At 42.4% G+C, this 23089-nt stretch overlaps 2 protein-coding genes across 2 annotated transcripts in view; both read left to right on the top strand.

Moving 5' to 3' along the window:
- LOC140588992 (NACHT, LRR and PYD domains-containing protein 3-like) overlaps positions 1 to 23089 on the top strand; it is a 164577-nt gene that overhangs the window by 8603 nt on the left and 132885 nt on the right. Inside the window, exons 2-3 of the mRNA XM_072711657.1 lie at positions 153 to 213; positions 720 to 948. Of these exons, the coding sequence (XP_072567758.1) occupies positions 153 to 213; positions 720 to 948 (290 nt within the window). The remainder of the gene's footprint in view (positions 1 to 152; positions 214 to 719; positions 949 to 23089) is intronic.
- Positions 1063 to 6421, top strand: LOC140588956 (NLR family CARD domain-containing protein 3-like). The gene is made up of 5 exons (XM_072711603.1): positions 1063 to 2825; positions 3738 to 3911; positions 4051 to 4224; positions 4333 to 4379; positions 5889 to 6421. Exons 1-5 carry the CDS (start codon positions 1063 to 1065, stop codon positions 6419 to 6421), a joined length of 2691 nt encoding a protein of 896 aa, XP_072567704.1.

A 23089-nucleotide genomic window follows, 5' to 3' on the forward strand; every position in this document is an offset into this window, starting at 1 on the left:
AACTCCACACACATGCAACCCAGGTGGGGACTCGAACCCAGGTCCTAGAGGTGCGAGGCAACAGTGCTAACCACTGCACCACGATGCCACCCCCGCAGTTACTTCTATTTAAATAAAAATATAATGTTTGGATATTTGTGTTTTATTCACAGGGACCAAGTAAATAGATGTAATTTACATCAACATAAAGGAGACTTATCATCCATCTTCAAGGTTTGCATTTATTAAGTATATTTTCTTTAATTTTATCTAAATTGACATATATCTTCTACAGATATACAGTAAGTAGTTTGTCCTGTGAAAGAGAAGATATTTACAACTAATGCTGCGTTCCATTTACCTCGGAGGTCGGAAGTTGGAGCTGGGAATGACGTCACACCCAAGTTGCCCTCATTCCAGTACAGCAAGTCGGAAAGACATTTAGCAAAACCAGGGACCTGAAATCGCTTGAATAGGGACCTGTTTCAAACAGCAGGGTTTCTTGCTTAGCCAGATAACTCCTTGTATTTAATGTGCCCCAGTTTAAATGGCCTTCATCTTCATTCACTTATATTTAGCTCAGAGTACATTAAATTCCGACTTCAGTTGATATTTCCCACTAGGAACTCTGAATTTCCAAGTTACAAGTTGAAATGTAACGCAGCATAACTCACAAATGAAGTTATAAAAAGATACGGTGCCTGGAGTGATAATAACTAAACTGTAACTGTTCATTTCAGTTACTGGAGAAAAAAGCTCAAACGTTTCTGAAGGATGAGCTGATGAAATTCAAAAGGTACCTGGATCAGAATGACCCAGAATGCTCTGAGCCTCAGCTGGAGGAGGACAATGACCTGGACAGTGATGGTCAGATGCAGAAGACCTGTGGTAGAGAGGGAGCTCTGAAGATCACACTGTACATCCTGAGGACCATGGAGCAAAATGATCTCGCTGACATGCTGGAGAAGAGTAAGAGCTGTACCTCATTCAGTGTGTTTGATTTACCACAGAAAAAGTGTTTATGAAATAATGTGTATTACATTTCAGTTTATCGTTTATTTAATTTGATTTAATTTGGCCTAAATGAGTAAAAAATGTTTTTTGAAAAGTACTCATTCTATTTCAGGGGACCTTTTGTCGAAGTTTCAGCGCACAATCAAATGTAATCTGAAGAAGAAATTTGAGCGTGTATTTGAAGGGAAAGCTAAGGAAGGACAGCCAACACTTCTCAAAGAGATTTACACAGAACTCTACATAACTGAAGGGGGAGCTGGAGGAGTCAATGATGAACATGAAGTGAGACAGATTGAAACAGCATCCAAGAAAAGGGTAACAGAAGACACTGCAGTCAAGTGTAATGATATATTTAAACCCTTACATGGATGTGTGACACCTATCAGAACTGTACTCACTAAAGGGGTCGCAGGTATCGGGAAAACAATCTCTGTGCAGAAAGTTATTCTTGACTGGGCAGAAGGAAAAGCAAACCAGGACATTCACTTCATATATACTCTTCCTTTAAGGGACCTGAATTTGATTAAGGATGAATACAGTCTGATTGATCTGCTTCACCACTTTGTCCCAGAACTGAAATTGCTTGAATCCACTGAGCTGTGTAGATACAAAGTTTTGTTGATCTTTGACGGTCTGGATGAATGTCGCCTTCCTCTAGATTTTCAGAACAATGAGAACTGGTTTGATGTAACAAAGAAAACATCTCTGGATGTGCTGTTGACTAACCTCATCAAGGGGAATCTGCTTCCATCCGCTCTCCTCTGGATAACCTCCCGGCCAGCAGCAGCCAATCAGATACCTCCTGAGTGCGTCCACCAGGTGACAGAGATACGAGGGTTCAGTGATGCCCAGAAGGAGGAATATTTCAGGAAGAGATTTAGTGATCAGAGTCTGGCCAGCAGGATTATCACACATGTGAAATCATCAAGGAGCCTCTTCATCATGTGCCACATACCTGTGTTCTGCTGGATTTCAGCCACTGTCCTTGAAAGGCTTTTTAGTGAGACTGACAAGGGAGATATTCCAAGGACTCTGACTGAAATGTACACACACTTCCTGATCTTTCAGGTGAGTTTAAAAAATGACAAGTATATGAAAAACTATGAAACCAAGCTTAAAGAATACAGCAAGGAATTCCTTTTGAAACTTGGTAAACTGGCTTTTGACAACCTTGAGAAAGGCAATCTCATATTTTATGAGCAAGATCTGATAGGGAATAACATTGACGTCACTGAAGCTTCAGTTTACTCTGGAGTGTGCACAGAAGTCTTTAAGAAGGAATATGGATTGTATCAGGAGAAGGTGTACTGCTTTGTGCATCTGAGCATCCAGGAGTATCTCGCTGCTTTATATGTGTTTCTGTCAAACTCATCAGCTGACCTGCTGAAGACTGCAGTGGATCAGGCATTAAAGAGCAAGAATGGACACTTGGACCTCTACCTCCGCTTCCTCCTTGGCCTCTCAACAGACTCCAGTAAAACTCTGTTACAAAAATTACTGGGAGAGACAAGACCCAGCTCACATAACATTAAGCAAACAGCCCAGTACATCAAGGAGAAAATACAGGAGAATTTATCTGCAGAAAGGACCATCAACCTGTTCCACTGTCTGAATGAACTGGGTGACAATTCTCTAATAGAGGAAGTACAAAGATACCTGAGTTCAGGAAGCCTTTCAGCAGCAGACCTCTCACCTGCACAGTGGTCAGCTCTGGCCTTTGTGTTACTGATGTCAGATAAGGAGCTGGATGTGTTTGATCTGAAGAAATACATCAGATCAGATGATGGTCTTCAGAAGCTGCTGCCTGTGATCAAGAAATCTAGGACAGCTCTGTAAGTGATCTTACATACGTCTGTTGCTAAAGAAGTACAGATGTTATTCATGATACTACTTTTATATCTTATCAGAACAATTATGGTGTATTTATATGGACACCCAGAAATTATTTTTCATTCTGGATACTGCAGGATATGTATATATTTTAACGTATATTTTAGTGTGGCGTGTGGTTCAGTGGGTTTGGACTCTGTGTCTGTGGTCAGAAGGTCACCGGTTTAAATATCTGGCTGGCAGAGTGATGCTGGTTTTGGGCCCTTGAGCAAGGCCCTTACCCCCCAGCTTCAGGGGGCTGGATGCTGGCCAACCCTGAGCTCTGACCTGTATGTGTGTGTCAGAGAGAGCAAGATCAGAGAGGCGACAGTCCTATTTTACCAGGGGGACGAAAAAAGTTTCACTATTTCATCCCTATCTGACAGGATTGGTAATTGTGTGATTAGTGTTTTGGAAATTTTACAGGTTCTCAGATACAGCAAACAGAAAATAAGGATTTCAGTCATGATGTCAGCAATTCAATAGTTATATAAAAATACATAATTAAAAAAACTTAAGCTCTTCTTGACATTCAAATCCCACATAAACATGTACACTTACACACATCCGAGGCAGGAACTGAACCCAAAACCCTAGAACCTCTGGGTCGGCTGTAGTGCTGATCACTGAGCCCCAGCGCTGCTCAGAGCTTTAGAAAAATACTTATGCAGATATTACAGAGTCTCAGGGTAACTCACCCTGTAAGGTCATTAAACAGCAGTTTCTGACTAGGACAAGGAAACAACAAAATAACTGATATTTCAGCTATATGCTGCATTTCTTATTGTACTTACAAATGTTTATTTTGATATTTTATTTGATATACCTGTGTGTGTCGTGTATGTATTTATATCTTAACACGTTTCCTTTTCCAGACTGGACAGCTGTAGACTCACAGAGACTTGCTGTGAAGTGTTGGCTTCAGCTCTCAGATCAAACTCCTCTCAGCTGAAAGAGCTGGACCTGAGTGACAATGACCTGCAGGATTCAGGGGTGAAGCTGCTCTCTGCTGGACTGGGGGATTCACACTGTACACTGGAGATACTGAGGTCAGTATTACTGGGTATTCCACACAGTAATGTGTAATTACTGAAATCTTTATTGAAGTCGTCACATTTACTTAAAAGTAATACTCATAGTGGTGAGGTATTTTTATTTATTGGAGAGATATTGTCTGTCTCTTTGCAGGGTGTCAGGCTGTAGAGTCACAGAAGAAGGCTGTTCTTCCCTGGTTTCAGCTCTGAAGTCAAACCCCTCTCACCTGAGAGAGCTGGATCTGAGCTACAATCACCCAGGAGATTCAGGAGTGAAGCTGCTCGCTGCTCTACTGGAGGATCCCAGCTGTAAACTGGAGAAACTGAAGTGAGTACAGAATGTGTGTCTGCTCCTCCTATAAACTCATGTATGTGGAAAGTACAACAATTAAATAAATGGATACAGCAGTACTATGTCATTCTGCTTCTGATATAGTGTGGACCACAGTGGAGAGTGCAGGACCAGACCAGGGATCCAGAAATGTAAGTTTCTTGTGATGGGAATTTCGGCTCTTTTTAGTGAGTCGGATCATTTGGCTCAGCTCACCAAGAAGCGCCGGCTCTTCCGGCTCCCAAACGGCTCTTCATTTTATTACTTCTGCCTCAGCCAGATTCAGCGCTGTTATGACGCATGATTGATATGTGTACTAAACCTTATGATTTTCTCAATACCATCATGTTTGGTATAAAATGATGAAATGCAAAAACCTCAAACACTACTACATGTGTATTGAACATTATATAGTGGAAAATCTGTTTTTGTCTTTGATACCATTAACAGTCAAATAACATAAATAACGAATAACAATAAAGAAATTATAAAGAAATGACAACGAGCAAAACACCAGCATCCAACAGTTTTAGTATCTATCCACTTTAAGAACTATCTATCACCTTTCTAACAGTGTAACATTTTAACATTTCCTTTGGGGCAGAAAGGCTAAGTACCTCAGCTTAGACGGTCTGATCCGGCTTCTGGCAGTAGCAGCACGCTAGCCTGTCTTTTTCCTTCCATCTGAACTGTTGGATGCGCAGTTCCTAAGTGTCTGTGAAGGTTGTTTGTGGATCCTGCTTGAAATGACAGCTTCATCTTACAAACTGTGCATTGTGCCTTTGAGTTATCATAGCTATTAAAATGCATCCAAATGCCGCTTCGTTTCCGTTGTCGCTCATCTTACCTACTATTCGCGCACCACACTCCCTCTCTTTCTCTCCTCCTCTCCTCTCCTCCTGCTCTGTACCTGTACACCGTCATCACCCTCCCCCCCCCCCCCTTATCTGACTCATCACGTGATTGGTGGCGTGGCTCACACGCCATTAACACAAACTTCAGTCACAGTCAGAGCAGCGTGGAGCGCTGAGCCGCGGGGCCGTTTTGCTTTATAAAAATGTCTCTTAGTCAGGACTCAGGATCCGGATCTTTTGACCGGGTCGTTCGCGACCGACACATCACTAGTCGGCGCTGAATGCTGCTGGAGGGCGGTATGTGTCCGAAGTGGTTTGAAAGAAGTTTTTATTTGGAAGTAAAGACAAATTAACATCTAGTGGTACTCTTTGTGGTACAATTTCAAGTATAAAACGTTTGATTAATGCTGTTTGTAATTTTATTTACCTGTAATTAAGGCTATTAATTTAGTACGCGCAGCATTTCGCCCCGTCTTCCCGCCGGCGTTGCGCGGGCGTCCGACATTTCCTGAGGTATTTCACATACTTGAATTCCTGCTTCATTATAATATTCTATGTATCGTACAGAATAATAGAGCGCAGGCTAAAGTGCAGTTCGGCCCCCAGCGAGTCTCTCAGCGCGGCGCGTCTCACAGCGCAGGGGGCAGCCGGAGCGCCGCAGACTCGGGCGGCTACATGAGTATATTGGGAATAAAATGTGTGTATTGGAGCGAGTTCTGTGTTAGTGAGTGTGTGAGGTGTGACAGTGATGATGATGGAGATGCTGGGCTTCGTGATAGGATTAATCGCTCTTCCTCTTACCTACAGACTCCTGCCAGCTGACGCTGGACCCAAACACAGCAAACAGAGCCCTGTCTCTGTCAGAGGGGAACAGGAAGGTGACATGGGGGGCAGAGCAGCCATATCCTGATCATCCAGAGAGATTTGACTACTGGCTCCAAGTTCTGTGTAGAGAGAGTCTGACTGGTCGCTGTTACTGGGAGGCTGAGTGGAGTGGAAAAGGAGCCCTGATAGGAGTGACTTATAAAGGAATCAGGAGGAAAGGAGACAGTGCTGACTGTGGGCTTGGATACAATGACAAGTCATGGATGCTGAGCTGCTCTCCTGACAGTTACTCTGTCCGGCACAATAATAAACAGACTGTCATACCCATAAAGCCCTCAAGGTCCCGCAGAGTAGGAGTGTATCTGGACTGGGCGGCTGGTACTCTGTCCTTCTACAGAGTCTCCTCTGATGGACTGACCCTCCTGTACAGCTTCACCTCCTCATTCACTGAACCCCTCTGTCCAGGGTTTTGGGTTTCCTTATTCTCCTCCGTGTCCCTGTGCATGCTGGGATAGCTCACTGTGTGCTGGAGGAATCATTTTTACCTCATCAGAGTGCCACATGTCGCTGCTTCTCCATGGCAAAAAGGTAAAATCTCTGCTTTTTAACCAGTATAACCCTTTTTACTCTGAAGTGTGACATATTTTAGATAAAATAAGTGACTGGGTTCAGCAAACTGAACAAACAGGCAAAATGATTCTGTCTGATTAAAATGTAATGAAATGTAATCCTGATGAGTGGGGGGGCTTTTCCCCTCCCCTGTATATTTACATTTTATATATTTCTTTCTGTATATTGTTTTTGCTAACTGTACACTGACAATAAAGGCTTCATATTTATTGTATCCTATTGATGTCCTAGTTCAGCTCCACTCAAAGCGTGAGGTAACTGGGTAACATAAATCATATAATACAATTAAATAAATACACTTTACTATAATTGAACATAAGTAACAGTATTAGATTAAATCAGCATATATAATAACCATGTTAAAGGAGACGGGAGAACTGCGAAAGCAAAAACATAGTTAAAAACAAAAGTCATAAATCACATCAGTAACATACATTAGATTATTTTTTGTGAGCAGCTTTTGCACTCTGGGCAGCTTCATGGTTATCGATGGATGTATGCAAAATGCAGAATAAATGGACTTCATGTGAGAAAAGAGAGTGTGCATTTGATTTATGTTAATTTATTATAAACATGAAACAACAAAAAACGAACAATTCTTTAGGCTTAAATCAATCTCAACAGATTAGCATTAATTAGCAATGTTACTGAAACGTACTTTACCAAGGCTTGCTTTACAAATCACTAATTATGAATTAAACAATCAAATCTTACCACACTGAACTCTAAAGTTTTTTTTTAACAGTTAAATTAGATTAATAAGCGAAGCGGGGATCAACCACATTATGCAAACAGCAGCTTTGGAAGTTGCACTTGAATGACCAAAAGTACACTAGTCACCTGATTTTATTGTTGCATTACTATGGAAAAGTATATCGCAAAAGTTTTGGGTTATAACGCAAAAGTTTTGGGTTATAACGCAAAGATTTTGGGTTATAATGCAAAGGTTTTGGGTTATATTGCAAAAGTTTTGGGTTATAACGCAAAACATGACTTTTTTTTTTCTTCTGCCGTTTTTTTCCTGCTCCCTTGTCACCTTAGGGGCTCCGTAGTAGGGAAATTAATAAATTTTTTATTAATTATTATTTAATGATTATCAACTAATTGTTATGCTGAATGGTTGATTACTTCAAACTCAATTGCGGAATCCCCGTGAGTCAAAAAGGTCAGATGACAAAGATCAGATAAGAGCCAACAGAGGAATGTAAAAAGGGGGGGTTGTTAAGCAAAGACTGAAAAAACCTCTGATAGGAGACCCACTGAGATACCTGGTTACATTATTTAACTTTCACGATTCCTCTGGGAAACCATGAGAGCATGTATGCAGGGGTAGCTATACATATATATTTATCCATATTTATATAAGGGTTCGAGTGAGAAGGTAAAATAGGTGATACTCTGTGAAACACGGTTATAAGGGTGGCAGACAAAACACTAAGACTGTCTAAGGACACAAACAAACAACCTATATGGATACTGAGACTAGCAACAACACATATACAGGGTATATACAGGCCAAACTTAAAAGGGAACTTTCTTCAGGGTGTTGGGTGAGTCTGTGGTTTGTAAGGCAGGATGGAAAGGGGGGGGGGGGGTGCGTTGCATACCAAGTTGAGGGATCCCTTGGGTGGGCATCAGACCACTAAATTGCCGGTCGGGGGCGGTGGAAGGTCCCCTCGATAAATTCTGCTGGCTGGTAAATTTCCCTGCTTAGGATGGGGGTGTTTAAGTGATCGTCAGTTATCATTTGGCACCCCCAGTGCTCCCCCCCCCCACACACACACACCCCGCACATGCCCACATTACAAAGTCATCAATCCATCATTAATTATTGATACAGGTATCTTCCATTTATGGTGTAAAGTTTGCGGCCGATTTGTTCACAGTGAACGAGTCCCTTACAGCAGCTACACACTCACGTTCACGTCTCTGCACAGATTTGTTGTTTTCCTTCTTCTGTTTGTCCTCAGAAATGTAAAGCTGCTTCCCTCCTTGTCTATGGCCAGTGAGAGCCAGTGAGGCATGTAAGGACCTGCTGTAAGTCAGCATGTGACTGGCTGGAAACTACACCTGCACTGTCAGAAAAAAAAGTACCAATCTGTACGGGCTGTTCCCTCAAGGGTCTGTCAATTGTATCCTAGCTGTAGGTAAAAGTGCCCTTTAGTCTAATTTAAGGTACAGAAATGGAGTCTGAGGGAGGGAACATTAGTAAGTTTGCACCTTGGGGAACAAAACTGAACCAGGACTGTCCCTCTTTTTTGACAGTCTGGGACTATATATGCCTATAGTGAATGGACCACCGACAGCTTTGATCACTCCCTTGGGTCTCATTCTCATTCTGAATGAGCTGGTGAGTGAGTGGATGAACATGAGCATCTGTCATTCACCCACTGACACAGCAACTCAGTCCAGTCCTTCAGCATGAAGTGAATGGCAAATTTTCTCCAGTTTTAGACAAGATAAGACGTCTCATTCCTAAGATGGTGCCAGTGTGTGTGGCCGGCCGTCTTCCATGATTAGCTCATGTTGGTGTTTGTTTGTATCATGCTTCTTGCTGGAAATGTTTGCTCCTTATTGGTATATGATTGCCAAGCTCTTTTTGATATTCGTTCTGCTACAAAATGCCGGATTATAAACATTAACAGCAGACACGGTGACCTTCCTCTGTTTTACTAGGAGTACCCAATCATCTACGCCGCATTCAGACTTCAATCAAGTGCCTTCTGCGATCTTTTAGCTCATTGAGATCTACTGGTTAAGGAGGAGAGGTAGCTATAGTTTTTAAAGAAAACTTTTATTTGTAAACAGTTATCAGCAGTTTTACAATTTTGAGGTGATTATGTTTGAACTGGGCCGCCTAAATCTAGTATTTATTCATTTGATTTACCGGCCACCAAAATATATATAAGAAGGACTTTATTAGTGACTTTTCTAACTTTCTGACTTATTTTATGCCAAAATATGACCGGGTTTTGATTGTGGGTGATTTTAACATACATATTTGCTGCTCGCCTAAGCCGATAGTTAAAGACTTCCAGAATCTTACTGAATCTTTTGACCTGTAATAGGTCTGTAATAGGTCATACTGAAGATCATGGCCATACTTTAGACCTTGTACCATCATATGGCCTGTCTGTGTTTAATATGGCAGTTTGTGAGGCTGATTTCTCTGATCATTCCCCCATTCTGATGGAAACTTATCTTCCGTGTGATGCCCCTAACTTGTGTGGGCTCCCAATGTTTCCGACAGATGAAGCCTTCTACTGCTACAAAATTTGTAACTGCGTTTAATGATGCTGTTGGACCGTGTTTAGAGAATATTCACTGTACCGATACGGAGGAGCTAACTTCACTTTTGTACTGCACTTGCCAGGATATTTTAGATGTCCTTGCCTCTTAAAGTTTGTCCTTCTAAGCCAAAATCGATGCCATGGCTGAATGATATTACTCAAGCTGCCATAGAAGGACAGCGTTCCTGTCCCGTGATCCAGGTTCACTCCTATCTCAGAAGAGCAGGGGCAAATATAATAGTGTCATCATTATTGTGCCAGAGTGTGTAACTAGAGGGATCACAGTACAAACACCAGGACTTGTTATTGCTTCCAAGCCCACTGTCATTACTCCATCCTATGCTGCTGATCCCTTTATATGTGACGGCTACACCAATCAAATGCCCGCTCCACTCAACCTCCCAGTAGCAGCACCCAGTCAGACCCTCTGTACACAGCACTTGCCGGAGTGAGTCAAAACTCTCCCAGTGATCAGGATATGACTCTGTCTCTCTCTTCCATGTCACCACTCTGTTCCCCTTAGACAGTTGGAGGTGTCTGTTTGCTGTGTTGGGGTCCAGAACGAGCCGACAGGAGTCTGATAGAGGAGAACAGATGGTTTGGTTTTAAGTCTATTTCATACTGTGCACAGACTTCTACACACATATTACGTTTGTCTCTGTGAGCAGACTGTTGTAACTGGTCCATGAGTACAGCAATGATATTCCAGCAGACCAGCAGGCTAACAATTCGCTGCAATGTGCAGTCAACACATACCGATGCACTAAAGTCATTGTCACTGTCCGCAGACAGTAACAGTACGAATTGGGCCTTATTCACTCCTTATATTAAGTCAAAGTCAAAGTGAACTTTATTGTCATCTCAGCTATATACATGTATACAGTGAGACGAGACGACGCGGCTCCAGTTCTTACAAAGTACAAATAGGCACAGAGAATAAATATATAAACTATAAATATAAATATAAACTCTAAGCTAGTGTGGAAATTGTGCAATTAGTTAAGGAGGTATTCAGAATATGTGCAAGTATTGCAACAGCAGAGAAACATATTTCAATACTGGGAATGTAATTTTGTGTGCAAATGTGTGCAAATGATTAGTAGCAGTTCAACATGATACAAGGACAGTATTTTTTTTAAATGCAGTTTTGCACAGTTGTTTTTGTGCATGTAGCAGCATGTGCATTTTAAACAGTGATGTGTAAAGTGCAGATGTGTAAAGTCACAGTAAAGTCACGGTTCACAGTTCAGGTGTGAGTGTGGGTGGGGGTGGGAGGGCAGGCAGCACGATGAGGAGTCTGACGGCTTGTGGGAAGAAGCTCTCACAGTCTGGTCGATCGGGCTTTGATGCTGCGGTAGCGTCTGCCAGATGGGAGTAGTGCAGAGAGTCCGTGTGGGGGGGGAGGAGTCCAGCACGATGCGAGAGGCCTTTCTGATGCAGCACTTGTGGAAGATCTCCTGCAGTGAGGGGAGAGACGCCCCGATGATGTTACCAGCGGCTTTAACGATCCGCTGCAGGCTCTTCTGGTCAGCAGCACTGACACTGCCCAACCAGGCGGAAATGCAGCTGGTCAGGACGCTCTCTATGCTGCCTCTGTAGAACACGGAGAGGATGGGAGGAGGGAGGTTGGGCCGCTTCAATCGTCTCAGGAAGTGAAGACGCTGCTGAGCCTTTTTGGTGATGGAGGTGGTGTTGGTGGTCCAGGTGAGGTCGTCTGAGATGTGAATTCCTGTGCTCAGTCTGATGGTGCTGGACATTTTGTCGCCGATACGGACGGACTGAGGCCTCTCTGACAGAAATTCCAGGATCCAGTTACACAGAGAGGTGCTCAGTCCCAGCTCGTTCAGTTTCCTGTTGAGCCTTTGGGGGATGATGGTGTCGAATGCTGAGCTGAAGTCTATGAACAGCATTCTAACATAAGTGTCTCTCTTCTCCAGGTGAGATAAGGAGAGGCAGTGGCACCTGCTGAAAATTTTCATAGGGGTGGCCAGATGGGGCCACTGAAAATCTTGGGGTGGCACACCAAAACCAAAAGTCGAGCTGAATTTCAGGAATTCTGACATAACATATATACCAGCACCAGCTAACGTTAGTTAAGTAATTAAATATATCATGCTAAAAAGCAAGTTAAATAGCATAGCACCAGCTAACGTTAGTTAAGTAGATAAATTTATCATGCCAAAAAGCAAGATACTGTAAATAGCATGTAGCACCAGTTAACGATAGCAAGGTAATTAAATTCGGCACTAAAAAAACGTCACTACAGCCTCCAAAGTTTATTGAATAAATAGTTTCCACTCTTCTTTTTAGAAATTATGACTTACTCAGTCACCGGTAGTCTTCTTCCTTAACTCCGCGCGCGACCGGCGTTTGTTGAAGATGACCAGAGACCTGCTGAGCTGCTGCTTCCTGTGAGCACCCCCACCCCCTGTGTGACTGAAGAGCGCTCTGCTGACCGTGCATTTGTTGAAACGCATAATTAAACATAGTGTTTGAGTAAGTGTACACTATATCTTTAACATTAAAAGTCTTGTGTTTGAGTAAATGTACACTATATCTTTAATATTAAAAGTCTTGGCTTGGGTACGCTGTGCACCTTTTGCATTTTTAATAATGAGTACAATAGTAACTTCTACATACAGTGGCACAATTTATACAGTATATATAAAGGTCTTGATAGGACATGACCAATTATTTTAACATGGAAAGTGTACAGGGCAGTTTGTTTAGAAATTGGTAATAAACAGACTTTTTTATGTTATAGTTCTGGCTAGCAGACTGTGATACAGTTAGAGGTGATATTCTGCCCCTAAGCCTCGCGGATGCGTAGGGGCTGTACTTTACGCTGAAGGAAGAAAAATGCAAAACTGCAGAGTGCAATGTATGTAAGGCTAATGCTGAACACAATAAGATTTATACAAACTAGATGTCTTCAGACTTGCATTCTTTCTAAATTTTGGTGTCACAGCACCGGGCGGAATTGGAGCGAGGGTGAGGCATGGTGCAGGCAGGAAGGGAATATAGACGACCCCCTAGCGACTCACAGGAACACGGGGGCTTATTAAACAACACTGAACACACAAAAAACACTACAAAATAAATGGACCGCGCAGGGTCAAAACTAAACAGGGGATAAACAAAGACTAACTACAAATGGGGCAGGGAAACAAAGGGCAGGCAGGCAGGCAATAAATCACACAACATTCAAACCTCAGTAACATACATCAATAACGACTACATCACACATCACTGACATCCAACAAAATACAATGAAGCACTCAGGGAGGGTGCAGGATAACGAGCAATCAGGAAAACACACAAGGGCAGGCACAAGAACAGGCAACAGGTGGAACTAATAATTAACTCAGGGAGTGGGAGGGGAAAACTAAGACACTGACAGAAACAAGGAAACAGAATCTACACTAGAGGAATAACAGACAGGTAAAAACACAAGCATGGGCACCAAGCATGAAACCAAATACAAATCACACGACGCGGGAACTAAAAAACGTCATACAAATGAAACAAAATACAAAAACAGAGGAGGTGGGATTCTAACACACAACAGAGGGGTTAACATGCTCAGCTCATTGAGCCATGGGGTCAACTGGGAACAGGGGAAACACTACAGACTAGGACAACGGGGGAAGACAGGATGGCCAGTGACACCTGCTGGCCAGACGGAGAGAAGACGCAAGACTGGGACAAAACAGGTACTGACCTTGACATTTGGTTAATTACGCTTAAAAGTTTTATCTGTGCTCCATCATATATTTTGTACTGGAGACTGACATGTACTTTCTGACTACAAATGGTTAGTTGGGGAATACAATGATATTTTAATGACTGATTTCTTTATTGTATTTAATTTGGCAACAATTGCACAATTTGCAGTTTAAGAAATAGGCCTATTTCTTCTGATTTTTGTGAAAGTTGTTACTGAATAAAACAAAGAAGCAGACCTGTGTAAATCATTTCATACATGATCACCCAATAAGCTCATACACTGTCAGCTGCAGGGATTTGGCAGAGACTGGTGGCTGTATGGGGTCTGAGCTTAATAAGTGACTTTTTGGGGTTGATATCTGTTACACTGGAGTATGAAACTTTGTCATTTGTTAGAAAGAGTATTATTTAAAGGCCATTTGAGAAAGACCTTTCATTTAGATTAACCCCCCTGTTCAGCGCCTTTGTCCCTCCCCTGTGGGAAATCCCTGACTCATTATAACTCACAGTGAATTTAATTTACCATAAACCACTCAAGTCACCCATCTGTGGAAGAACCTCAATTCACACCTGAAATAGTTCTTACAAGCCAGCTGTTATCTTCTCTTCAGGTTCATACTCACTGTGTCACTCCTGCAGCTCCTTCTCTTTCACTTCAGTTCTCTGCTGAAATTCCATCTGGGTTTCACCCATATCTTTCTACATGTAGCAGCAAGATGATGAAATGAGTTTGTTTTATTGAAGGTGATCATATTCTTTAATCATCCACTGCAGGATGGAGCCCAGCCTTGTGCCCTATGCTGCCTGAGAAAGGCTCCAGGTCCCCATGACTCTGCCCGGGATAAATGGTTAGGAGATTCTCCTCTGCCCTCTCTCATTAACAAGGTGTCTTCTCTCACAGACCTGCCACAGTCTGGCTGTTTTATGTTTACTGCACCATCCTCGGTAAACTCTACACACTGTAGTGTGTGAAAATCCCAGGATGGTGGTGATTTCTGAGATGCTGGAAGCACCATGTTTGACGCTAACAATCGCATCATATTTTAAACCTCTTAGCTCACACATCTCAGCCATTCAGATGCTCAGCCAGATAATAAGTGATCCTCTTCACCCTGTTTGCTTGCTGCATGCATTCAACTGTAGCCACAGGATTCACTGTTTGATGAAGTTTTCGGTAGAAAATTTGAACTTTTTATACTTTATAGTAACATCATGACCCAGGTTTGCCCCAGTTAGAAAGCAGATTCTGATATAAGTTAAGGTGCTAAAATTTCTCTTTAATCAGTTATAGGATATATTCAGTAACACATTTCTTTACCAAACCAGACTTGATCTCTGCATCTTTGAAGCAGAAATGCTCATGAGTTAAGACAAAAAAGTTATAACTTAATAAAATTCATAATTTATATTAGAGAGTTTTTGGCCTGACCTGCATCTCCGGCCTTTCTGCAGCAGCTGCGATTGTATCATGGTCTCTGTGTTCAAACGTCTTACAGGAATAACAGATGCACTGCTGGTCGGTACGGCAGTAGCTCTCCAGGGGTTTGTCATGGAGGGAACAGACCTTGTCGGGCAGATGTCCAGTAGGATCAGCCAGCTTGTGCTTCTGAAAAGCTGGAGACTCATAGTGAGGCTGGAGGTGAGTTTCACAGTAAGAGGCCAGACACACCAGGCAGAACTTGACTGCTCTGCATTTTCTCCCAGTACAGAAATCACACTCCACATCTCCAGGTCCAGCATAATGGTCAGCAGGAGTAGCTGCTTGTAGTCCAGTCTTCTTCAGATTCCTCACCACTTCGGCCAGGATGGTGTTTCTGCCCAGAACAGGTCTCGGTGTGAAGGTCTGTCTGCACTGGGGGCAGCTGTAAACTCCAAGATGGTCCTCCTGATCCCAGTAGCTCTTAATGCATCTCATACAGTAACTGTGACTACAGGGAATAGTCACCGGATCCTTCAGTAGATCCAGACAGATCGAACAGCTTAACTGGTTCTGATTCCCTGTGATACTGGCTTCTGCCATTTTACCACGAACACTGATAGGATCCAGTTTAGTTTTCTCTCAGTTTTCTGTGTGTGAGAGTGGGAGGAGCTTCCTGCTTCTCGGGCTGCAGTAGGTGTGGTTTTAGACTGAGACCAGACTGAGAAGAGCAGTTAGATCAAACTCCACCTTCGTGTCTTAGGAAGGAGAGTCAGGTGACCAGGTTCAGAATGACTATTAATTTTCCACCAGAAAGCTTCCCAGGATGTAACTATGTAAATTTATTTTAGATACTACTAAGTTAAAATATCAACTACACACCTAAAGTAGCAAGACCAGCTTCAGTTAAGCCCAGAAAAAGAATGATAAAATACTGGATAAAATATCCAACAAATTTCAATAATCCACTTATGAAGTATACAGTTATGGGACAGCACAGTATAGGAAGCACAGGGCACAGGGCAGGGACACCCTGGATGGGATGCCAGTCCATCACTGGGCACAGGGCAGGGACACCCTGGATGGGATGCCAGTCCATCACTGGGCACAGGGCAGGGACACCCTGGATGGGATGCCAGTCCATCACTGGGCACAGGGCAGGGACACCCTGGATGGGATGCCAGTCCATCACTGGGCAAACACTCACTCACAGGCTGAGGACAATTTAGATACTAATTCAGCAAACTGCATGATCTTGGACTGTGGGAGGAAACCTGAGGAAACTCACAGGAACACGTGGAGAACATGCAAGCTGTACATGCAGAACCAGGAGTGGGAACCAGACCCACAAACCTCCAGGTGTGGCTACAGCGCCACCTACCAAGTCACAGTGCTGTCTGACAGTGCACATGGTTTCAGGAAGGCACCACCTGTGTGCACCTGCAAGCAGTACACTCTCCCGTCACCTGGAGGCGCTGTTTCTCATTTACTTGTTGCCACCAATAATAATAAGTCGAGACAGGAGGTGCAGTTTGTATGGAATCTGTCCTACAGTGTTGAAGCTTTCGGGTCACGGTGAGCATTTGGACATTAAATCATCTGGACATTAAATCTTCAGTAACATGCAAAGAAATAACACAGCATGTCCTGGAGGAGCTGTACTGTGTGCTGCTGCCCTCCATATGAGTGCTGGACTTCACTGCACTGTAGGTATTCCAGTGAATGCTGCGTATTTCACTGTGTTTCTGTACCTGTACATATTTCACTTATTTGGGCCGGGATTTTATCACATTGTGTCGTGGTATTTTACATATAAATTGTCCTTTTCATGTAAGCCTATATGCATTTAGTCTGCGCTACCAAATAAGGACGTGCTCAGAGCCCAATAATTGTATTTGCATCTCTATTTGTTAAGGCAGCAAAATTATTTGTATTTTTATTCGAATAAAAGTGGAAATAGGTGTAACAATTTCACCGTAACTTCACTTCTAATTTTTGAATATTAAACTGTTAATATGTATTATTCAATAATGCGTTTATGAAAACCATAAACCAATATTGCATTTAAGTATTTGTAATTATTTTAATGAACATTTATAACCATAAACATAATTGAAAATAAAATAAAATTTAAAAAAAACATTCGGTTTTTAATTCAAGCTCAATCCAATAGACTGAACTCTAAACCAGGGTTTCCCAAACCGTTTCGCCTGGGGACCCAAAAGGGAGATTTGTCGTTTGCCTGGGACCCTAACCCATAATTTATGACGAAATACCATTACATGTTAACAATATATTGTAAGGTGATCACATATTTAGTTTTTAAAATTATTATTTGCAGATGCCCTCTTCTGACTACAGGAACCTCTATGTAGGAAACACCCTGGACTTCCAATGGACCTCCATCCAATCAGCGTCCTCCTTTAGTTATTGTTCGCCTGCATAGGAGGGGCCTAATGCAGCAGACACCCCCTGGACTTCCAATGGACCTCCATCCAATCACTGTCCTCCTTTAGTTATTGTTCGCCTGCATAGGAGGGGCCTAATGCAGCAGACACCCCCTGGACTTCCAATGGACCTCCATCCAATCACCGTCCTCCTTTAGTTATTGTTCGCCTGCATAGGAGGGGCCTAATGCAGCAGACACCCCCTGGACTTCCAATGGACCTCCATCCAATCAGCGTCCTCCTTTAGTTATTGTTCGCCTGCATAGGAGGGGCCTAATGTAGCCGACACCCCCTGGAGACTAACATGCTGGATAAGCAGTTTTTTAGTAGGCAGAAGGAGTGAATGTTGTCGCACTATTTAAGATTTCGGATTTAAGAAGTTTGTGGGTTCTTTGGTAGGTATGGTTCTATATTTATGTTACTTGGAAATTATTTGGAATAGACCGTTTCTGATTTGTTTTTTTAATTGCACTTTATGTAGCATACTGTTTCCCGAGTAGTCAGTCACTGCGTCAATCAAATTTTCAAGATATCTTGGCTACCCCACTGCCTGCGACGTCTCCACTACCTGCGACGCCCTTCCGCCTGTGATGCCTTCCCTGTATGCCCTTCTGCCTGTGATGCCATCCCTGTACGCCCTTCTGCCTGTGATGCCTTCCCTGTACGTCCATCTCCCTGTGATGCCTTCCCTGTACGCCCTTCTGCCTGTGATGCCATCCCTGTATGCCCGTCTGCCTGTGATGCCTTCCCTGTACGTCCATCTCCCTGTGATGCCTTCCCTGTACGCCCGTCTGCCTGTGATGCCTTTCCTGTACGCCCTTCTGCCTGTGATGCCTGCCCTGTATGCCCTTCTGTCTGTGATGCCATCCCTGTACGCCCTTCTGCCTGTGATGTCTTCCCTGTACGCCCATCTGCCTGTGATGCCTTCCCTGTATGCCCTTCTGCCTGTGATGCCTTCCCTGTATGGCCTCCTGCCTGTCATGCCTTCCCTGTACGCCCTTCTGCCTGTGATGCCTTCCCTGTACGCCCTTCTGCCTGTGATGCCTTCCCTGTACGCCCTCCTGCCTGTGATGCCTTCCCTGTACGCCCGTCTGCCTGTGATGCCTTCCCTGTATGCCATGCAGCCGTACCACTGTTCGCCCTGCCATCTGAAGCAGCTTCACCACTTGCCTCACATCACCTCCCTGATGGGCTCCCCCTCTGATTCTGGTTCCTCCCAAGGTTTCTTCCTTCTATGGAGTTTTTCCTTGCCACTGTCACCTCTGGCTTGCTCACTGGGGGCTTTGGGTGGGGATGCTGTAAAGCACTTTGAGACAATGTAATATTGTGAGAACATTCTATACAAATAAATTGAATTGAATATTGAATAAGGACCGTGAATGACCTGAAGATTTCTCAACCCATATTGTGTTGCAATATTTTCATTCCCAGTCAAAATGCCACATTTACTGAATTAGCTTGAACACATTAGACATTTGTGGTAGTCAGTACAAGCAACGATTAAACGATCAGATGATTTTGTGCACTTATAAAAGTATTTATTTGCAATATATATGTTACATAGGCTGTGATGGTGGTCTGCTAATAAAATAGATATGTAATATAGTCTTTAAGTTGACTGTTGAGAGGTGAACCTTGAAAGTGGCTGTTGGATGAATGTTTATAAAATAACTATTACAATTGTTGTAATATTCTTGCATATATGTATAATGTATATATAATTACCATTGTGTGTATATATACAGTCATATGAAAAAGTTTGGGAACTGCTGTCAGCCTGCATAATAATTTACTCTACTTCCACCAAAGAAGATAACAGTGGTATGTCTTTCATTTCGTAGGAACATCTGACTACTGGGGTGTTTTCCGAACAAAGATTTTTAGTGAAGATTTTTAGTGGCACTAATAAAATATTAATCTGAAGTGGCTGCAAAGAAAAGGTGAAAATCATTATGACCAGATATATTGGTGAGAAATTTGGTCATTATTTGTCGCTGTTTTGGTACATATCCCACACGGAAATAACCTATATAAACATATATGTTTTAATATAGGTTTTGATATAGGTTTTTAATATATGTGACATATATACAATTGGCCGTTTTCCTATATTATATGTACATATATATGTGCATATACACTCACCTAAAGGATTATTAGGAACACCATACTAATACGGTGTTTGACCCCCTTTCGCCTTCAGAACTGCCTTAATTCTACGTGGCATTGATTCAACAAGGTGCTGAAAGCATTCTTTAGAAATGTTGGCCCATATTGATAGGATAGCATCTTGCAGTTGATGGAGATTTGTGGGATGCACATCCAGGGCACGAAGCTCCCGTTCCACCACATCCCAAAGATGCTCTATTGGGTTGAGATCTGGTGACTGTGGGGGCCATTTTAGTACAGTGAACTCATTGTCATGTTCAAGAAACCAATTTGAAATGATTCGAGCTTTGTGACATGGTGCATTATCCTGCTGGAAGTAGCCATCAGAGAATGGGTACATGGTGGTCATAAAGGGATGGACATGGTCAGAAACAATGCTCAGGTAGGCTGTGGCATTTAAACGATGCCCAATTGGCACTAATTAAGGGGCCTAAAGTGTGCCAAGAAAACATCCCCCACACCATTACACCACCACCAGCAGCCTGCACAGTGGTAACAAGGCATGATGGATCCATGTTCTCATTCTGTTTACGCCAAATTCTGACTCTACCATTTGAATGTCTCAACAGAAATCGAGACTCATCAGACCAGGCAACATTTCTCCAGTCTTCAACTGTCCAATTTTGGTGAGCTCGTGCAAATTGTAGCCTCTTTTTCCTATTTGTAGTGGAGATGAGTGGTACCCGGTGGGGTCTTCTGCTGTTGTAGCCCATCCGCCTCAAGGTTGTGCGTGTTGTGGCTTCGCAAATGCTTTGCTGCATACCTCGGTTGTAACGAATGGTTATTTCAGTCAAAGTTGCTCTTCTATCAGCTTGAATCAGTCGGCCCATTCTCCTCTGACCTCTAGCATCAACAAGGCATTTTCGCCCACAGGACTGTCGCATACTGGATGTTTTTCCCTTTGCACACCATTCTTTGTAAACCCTAGAAATGGTTGTGCGTGAAAATCCCAGTAACTGAGCAGATTGTGAAATACTCAGACCAGCCCGTCTGGCACCAACAACCATGCCACGCTCAAAATTGCTTAAATCACCTTTCTTTCCCATTCTGACATTCAGTTTGGAGTTCAGGAGATTGTCTTGACCAGGACCACACCCCTAAATGCATTGAAGCAACTGCCATGTGACTGGTTGATTAGATAATTGCATTAATGAGAAATTGAACAGGTGTTCCTAATAATCCTTTAGGTGAGTGTATGTACATATAATATAGGAAAACAGCCAATTTTATATATGTCACATATATTAAAAACCTATATGTTTATATAGATTGCATTTACATAGTGCTTTTCTACTCCTACGAGTACTCAAAGCGCTTTACAATACGTGCCTCACATTCACCCATCCACACTCATATTCACACACCAGTGGTGGAGGCTGCCATGCAAGGCACCAACCTGAACACCGGGAGCAATTTGGGTCTTGCTCAAGGACACTTTGATGGGGTCAGGAGGAACAAGGGATTGAACCTGCAACCCGCCAGGTACCGAACGATAGCACTACCTCCTGCGCCACCATATATCCCTTGTCAATGCCCTTTCAGTGGGGGGTTATGCATGAATAAACTGTTATTAATTTAATTTGTTTGCTTCAGGTTATTTCCGTGTGGGATGTGAATCTGGAAGTGACTTGAAATTGGAAAAAAGACTTGATGGACAAAATAAAAAAACGACAAACCATTTTGTTATACATTTCCTTCTTTTCCACTATTTTCATACAAGAAAGAATTGACCTTGTAAATGTTTCAGGAAAACGTGGTGACATCATAGCTTTCCATCTCCTCTCACTTATTTGCCATAGTTAAATTCCATAACATGCCAATTACATGTGATACCAATTTCACGTGTTCGCACATAAGTTTTTTGCATTTTTTTTTTTTTAGTTCTTAGTTATTGCCTTGATAATAGAAAATATGAGCTAGGCATCATGTATGACAGTTGCCAAAGTGAGATATGAGCTAAAATGACCAGATCCTGCCATGAGCTATATATATAGGAGACATATCCTGTATGTACATATAGGGCTTATATGTGGATATAAAGAAGCAATACAGGAGACCTACAGTATATGGCCTGTATATGCACATATATGCACCTCAAATTTGCCTATATGTGGCATATATACGCATATATGCAGCATATATGCAGCATATATATTATCATATATATGCATATATACTGCATATAGGTTTCATATATGTGCATATATCCTCATATAGGTTCTTTCCATGTGGGATTAAACCACAATAAGCTTTTCACGTTAAGCGGCGACAAATGTGAATAGTGAACCATGAGTAAGACTGTGTGATAATGATTTATGTGTGTTATCGATTTAAGTGTCACTGCAGAAGCGCGTTTTATATGAACAAGTGTAACGCAAAATGTGCGTCATGACCGAATTGCGTGGCGGCGGGAGCTTGTCCCCTTTCTCTTATTGTTGCTTGTTATTAAGTCGCATGGATAATATCCCCAAAAATCTTACGCCGGGCCACTGAGTCCGTGTCCATTTCTGCTTAGACCGCTCCCGCGTTTGATATGCAGCATTTCCAGTTTGTATATGAAAGTAAAAGTATTTTAATGCTGGACTCTCCAGTTTGTTAAGAAACGCGGATAAGATTCTGTATTGCAAGGTAAGATTTTAGTCAACAGATAAAACTTATAACAAAATAAGCTATATTTGGTAGTATATTATATATATTAGAGCGGATGCTATATACTGTTTCTCAAACCAGTCCTGTGAGAACCTATACGTGTGTGTGTGTGTGTGTGTGTGTATACACACGCACCTATATATAGCGGCCGCACCTGTTGCATTAAGTAGCTAGTAGATATTATGCATGTTTGTCACTATTTACCCTTCGTGTTCTTTAGAAGCCCCAGCAGGAGTCATCTGGTCTAGATCGGCACAAAAATGGGGGGAGCTGCTTCTGAAATGACCCCCCCTGTGGAGTGTAAAACAAAGAGAACTGAGAGGTAAGACAGAACCTGTGTGTTTGTACGGCTTTACACACGGTCATAAAAAAATAAACGTTCCAGCATTCTCGAAAGAGAGAGTAATCAGTCTTAACTTACTTCACTTCCTCGAGACTTAATTGATTAAGGTCCGTGGGGTAGATGATTTATGTTTACCAGTTATTACATTTATGAAATTTAATTTCCTTCAAGAATTTACATTTAATTGTACTCCCTGTACGCCGTCCTCTGCTGCCACCTAGCGCTGATTCTTCAATTTTTCACACCTTCTTTTTTTCTGAATATGATAAAATAAAGTTCATAGTTTCGGTCTCCGCACCCCCCCTATTCACAACATGTTATCAGTATTCAGTCCAGTAGCTGGTCGGCAAATTTTTTTATTCGCAACTTGGTGAAATTTATTGTGGGGAACCCCATTTAAGGATACATTTATATAATATCAAGCAACAACAGACAAGTCTAGCAACGAAGGCTGTACCAATGATACTAAACCTTTCATATTGGGATCTCCATTTTATGTGAGATACTTTATT

This window comes from Paramormyrops kingsleyae, chromosome 4 (genome assembly GCF_048594095.1).
Source record: "Paramormyrops kingsleyae isolate MSU_618 chromosome 4, PKINGS_0.4, whole genome shotgun sequence".
NCBI classification, from domain to species: domain Eukaryota; kingdom Metazoa; phylum Chordata; class Actinopteri; order Osteoglossiformes; family Mormyridae; genus Paramormyrops; species Paramormyrops kingsleyae.

Coding starts and splice junctions, on each gene's coding strand:
- LOC140588956 (XM_072711603.1), top strand. CDS start 1,063: ATGAGTAAAAAATGTTTTTTGAAAAGTACTCATTCTATTTCAGGGGAC. Junction 3,912..4,050: donor TGTACACTGGAGATACTGAG/GTCAGTATTACT, acceptor GTCTCTTTGCAG/GGTGTCAGGCTGTAGAGTCA. Junction 4,380..5,888: donor CAGACCAGGGATCCAGAAAT/GTAAGTTTCTTG, acceptor TCTTACCTACAG/ACTCCTGCCAGCTGACGCTG.